Below are 5,000 nucleotides of genomic sequence, written 5' to 3' on the forward strand. Positions count from 1 at the left end.
CTGGTGGGGTTGAAAGGTTGCCTACAACCACTTTAATAGATTGATAGATGAATGAATGAATGAATGAATGCATGCATGAATGTGATCAAGTCCCAGAAAAGCTTATGTGCCTGGTTTGCATTGCTGAGATAGAGACGAGAGTTTGGAAATGTAAAGTTGTGATGACCCACCTGCACAAGCCTTGATGGCTGCAGCAACATCAGCGTCATTGAGAATTCCAGCAAAGGCCATTTTGGATTAGTCTATGGAGAAATCAGCATATAAAATCAATGAGACTTGTAACTCCTTGCTTGTTAAAGCTTTTAAATGGTTGCAAAACATGAAAATGACGAGGGTAAAGCTAGCTGCATACATGTCATCAAATGAATGATCCATGTTAACATTCTACATATGGACGGTAAAGGCTTTTTTGAGCAGGATAACGACTCGCAGCCTGGATCAGACGAGCTCTTCGGGGAAACTCGTTCTCACGAGACGACAGTGATTTGTAAGCGATCGAGCGAGGCCTTGAAAAGGAGGCTCCACGGATTGTCCTTAAAACTTTAACCTCTGACTTTCTTTTCCTGCCCACAGGATGTGAGCAAGTCTGTACGCTCATGATCTGAAAGCTAAATGTAAATTCAGGGAAGGAGAACGTCTTCAGATCCAAGACAGGATTCCTCCAACGCGATGCCACCGAGTAGAGCGGAAACACTTGTGGCTCCACTGCCACCTCATTCTTAATTTTTTAATCCCAGCGTTTCGTTCACAGGGGGTTATCCGGTGCGACCAGAGAAAGAAATCCACGAACGCTGCAGATAAATGGATTCATGACGTGAAGCAGTTTTTGTTTCTCCATCTGGATGAAACTGTAAAGAGACTCACCTCTGTTCCAACCGGAGTCGATGTTCCCAAACTAGAAAGCCGGATGAGAGAACGGCCCTTCTCTTCCTCATTTTATACCCGTCCTCCCTCGTCCTCCAAGGTGTAATGCACACCGCCTGCATAGTTTTTGGAAAAAAATGTGTCTACTTGTCAAATGGTTCTATATTTATCCTTTCACCCATGGATGCAGTCCTTTTGCAAAATGCAAGAGGGGCATTTTTTCCAGCCTATGGCTTCATGTGAAGTGCAGATTGACAGCGAGGCGTCCCGTCTGTAAGGCGATTCCTCTCCTCGGCCCTGCGAGGTCGTATGGCGATAATCTGCAGAGGCGCTTATAGAAGTCCAAGACCAATTAGACCACATGGATCATAGTCAGATATTTCACGAGGGGGTTAGAGTTTGTTCTGACTAAATGATAGATAGTTTAATTAGGACCGTCGCTTTTCACACCTTTAAACGTGTCAACTCAACAGATGAGGCCACCTTCCACCCATTCCAACTTTCTCCCCAACTGCGACACAACACAGTTGGACTGGAGGGTTGGTTACTGGAAAGCGAAGCCGGAGGTCACGTAAATGTTGTGGAGCGTTTCATTTTGTTGGTGTTAAAAGGAAAAACAATTTGTTTGGGCAGAAGTGAATTGTGTGTGCAGTTAATTGGAGAAACCAAACCCCCCCCACACCCCCCGTGGGCCTGGCCTCCCCTCCCTCAACTCCCTCAATATAACCTCCTCAATATAACATGAGGGGCAAATGAGTGACAGGGGGGTTGATGTAAGCACGGCAGAGAAATCTGCCCCTCTGTCCACATGGCTCTGTGCCACATGCTCATATTTGCCCCTGGCTGGCACGGCACATTCATTCTTACACCAACAGCTGCCGGGCAAACCTTCATTCACACACTGTCTATTTGTCTGTTGTTCTTCTCTCTCCACGGAAGAGACAGCGTACGCTTAACCTGCACACAGCCCAGCATGTCCACGGGATCCGGCAATGCATAACCCCATTATATAAATGTCCACGAGCTGGTCAGCGTTTTAAAACGGAGCCCACTTGATAGGCAGGGCCTCCAAACGCTTCACCGGGGCTGAAGACTCTGAAAGACATAGAGAAAGAAAGGCATCAAACCATCAGGCACAGTAAACCCACTGGGTGATCTCTGTCATGCTGCAGCTTGCAGAGCACTGCTGGCGTCACTTAGCTCCAATCATTTTCTCGTCATTGCAGCCAAACAATTTCAAGCTCGTCTTAAATGAGTCACGTTTTATCCACTTCTGGCAATTTCATATCATTTCCCAGAATCTGTGAAACATGTTGATAAAGTTTCTTGAAAAAAAATCAAGATCAATTCATTTGTAATGATTTTACTGCCTCTCTTTCAATAGTTGGTTTGTACCTTTGTCTGTTTTCCACGTGGCTTGTGGGTCTGGACGCTCCCTGACTGCAGTGTTGGAAGGTAACGTTCAGTGCATCTTAGGATGCTTCATTTCTTTATTTCTTTATTCATTCTATTCTATTCTATTCTATTCTATTCTATTCTATTCTATTCTATTCTATTCTTTTAGCTTACGTGAACGCTTGTCCTTCGCTTGGTCCTCGTGTGAGTCTGCACGCATGGCCACACGAGGGCGCCAGTGCGCATCTCTTGCCCTTGTGCTGATCTGTCGTCTCTGACATGCTGCTGATTGCCCCTCGTCTGGGAGTTTGAGAATGGTCTGGGTAGACTCTGGAACTGAATTGGATCAATAAAATTGCCCCGAATCTGAATTAACAGAAAAATCCATAATCCTCGTTTAGTGTGGAAAACACTCCACACTTCAGACAAAGCTAACACGAAGCTACGGTGGGTTTTTTTTATGGTCGTTCCCTACCGTGTTACTTCCTGCAACGCAAGACATCACCAGCAGGGGGCACTCCACCACGACACAGCAAAGCAAATACTAAGAGAATTTCTCACTAAAAAGCAATGTAAACTTAAAAAAAACTGACGCCTGTGTCTGTACCCACCACGCTAGCAGGACAGACTGCTGTAGCACCGTGTTAGCCCTGTCTGAACCGTGCAGTGTTGTGGTTTTACACTGAAGGAGCATTGCGGATTTGTCCTCCATTAACTACATTGACGTGTAGCTGACAAGCTGGAGAGCTGGAGGTACGTCCAGTATGAAGAAAAGGATGGATGACTGTGAAAATGAAACTGTAGGGGCTGCTCCGCCCTTACCCTAAGATGCCCATAACTCCCTGCTCAACCTCACAGGTAATCTCCACCCACCGTCTCCACCTTACTCTGGGATAATGCTGGTTACAGTAGTACTGGATCTGGTGATGAACAACGATGGCGGAATTAAAATTCGCCCTGTCTCGCCGTGGCTCCTGGTGCGCCCACACCCATCCAGAGATGGCCTTTCCTGCAGGAGAACAACGAACAAGGGCCCACGTGTCTTCACATTACTGCTGGCCACGGTTTTACTAGAAGATAACCTAGTCTTGTTCATCCACTAACTGGCTGCGATAACCGGTTAACGTCCCTTCAGGTCCCGCAGCTTTCACAGAAAGAGAAGGCGACCGGATCCCTTTTCATTTCTTAACCGTCAATGCGACTGTAACTTAGACCCCTTCCAGATCTAAAGGAGCATCGAAGATCTTTCAGCTGACGAGCTGTGAGGGAAAAGCTGCTTTCACGAATCTGCTAGACAACCAAGACTCTGGCCGCTGCAGAAGGGCGATCTCAAGGGAGGCTTTGCTTCTGGGCAGTTAGTTTTGGTCGGGCTAAATTCTCATGTGAGAAAATGTTGTTAGTTGAAATCATCCGTGAACTTTAAATACTCAATATATAAAATCAGCTGGATAGCTTAGTAGGCAAGAATGCTGGCTGTCACGCTGGAGATCGGTTGTTCAAACCCCGGTTGGGACAAGTCTCCTGTAAGTTTCCATGGCTTAGACTCCTAATGCTATAGAAGCCAACTACCTCAGATACGAGTGAGAGTAACATGAATAGTCATGCCGGCTCGGACATCGCCCGGGTTAACAAGGACCCTGTCAAGTGTTGAGGAACTAGGGCAACCTGATGACAAATGGACTACTGGAATAAGACATTTATGGACAAGGGCCGAGAACCTGGAACTGATGGAATACTACTATAACAGCAGACCCCAGGAGTGGGGCTATATGAAGTGTATGTGGGAACTGTGTGGACCAGTAGAAGACCTACTTCCAGACTGAGTCAAAAGCAGCTAGTGGCTCAATGCTCGAACATCAATAGAAGGAAGCTGTCACAACTTGAGATGGAGAGGTTCTAACACCAGCAGGCAGGAGACACATGAGCACAGACTCCAACCACTTGAAACAATCCTACCAGCCATGACAGCTGAAGTTCTGAGGTTCAAATGAGGATTATGGCCAGACTAAAGACAGTCAGCCCCCGAGCATGGCTTCCACAAGTCAGTGACAAAGCATCATCACAAAGCCTACTTGTGGATATGAACACGGCCTTACACAATATCTCGACTGCCACTTATCAGAGACCAGTGAGCTTGTATATGCCACTGCAACCATAATCCTGGAGATGCCTGAGTACAGGATTAAAAACACAGGTCACCAACAGCACCCTTCATGGAGGTGAAGGCTGGAAGCCAAGATCCAAGCAGCATGGAGAGATGTTAGCCAGTTAACAGAAGTGCAGAAAGGTGTGATGAAAGAAAGGCCCTGGTTGAAGAAGTACAGCAAGATGTCCATAAGTGAGGCCCTGGAAACTGCCAAACAAAGGCTCACAGTTCTGACTGCCAGGCTGAAGAGATACACTAGAGAAGTAGACGTCCAAAGAGTAAATGACCTGTTCCTCAAAGAACCATCCAAAGTGTACTCCCAACTGCAGGGTAACAAGGGAACAACATCAGATCCACCCAGAGCAGAGAATGAGCGATACTGGAAGGATATATAGGAAAAGGAGGCATCACATAACACCAATGCCCAGTGGCTGGTGGGCCTAAGAGCAGACCACAGCAATACCCCAGAACAAGAACCAGTTATCATCACAGCGGCCAACATCTAACGACGAGTCTCAAACTTGAAGAGCTGGACTGCACCAGGCCCTGACATGATTCACGCCTAATGGTTGAAGAAGCTAACGGCACTCCATGA

The 5,000-nt window shown here is 46.8% G+C and overlaps 1 protein-coding gene across 3 annotated transcripts in view; it reads right to left on the bottom strand.

Annotated features, from left to right (window-relative positions):
• Nucleotides 1-5,000, bottom strand: part of LOC130128026 (parvalbumin beta) — an 11,184-nt gene that overhangs the window by 4,526 nt on the left and 1,658 nt on the right. Inside the window, exons 2-3 of one of the 3 annotated variants that reach the window (XM_056297736.1) lie at nt 865-980; nt 171-242 (exon numbers count right to left, since the gene is read on the bottom strand). In XM_056297736.1, the coding sequence (XP_056153711.1) occupies nt 171-231 (61 nt within the window). In that variant the 5' untranslated portion in view covers nt 232-242; nt 865-980. Of the gene's footprint in view, nt 1-170; nt 243-864; nt 1,960-5,000 lie in introns of all 3 variants that reach the window. The other 2 variants (XM_056297735.1, XM_056297737.1) reach the window with 2 other exon arrangements.

Source organism: Lampris incognitus, chromosome 17 (genome assembly GCF_029633865.1).
Source record: "Lampris incognitus isolate fLamInc1 chromosome 17, fLamInc1.hap2, whole genome shotgun sequence".
NCBI lineage: Eukaryota > Metazoa > Chordata > Actinopteri > Lampriformes > Lampridae > Lampris > Lampris incognitus.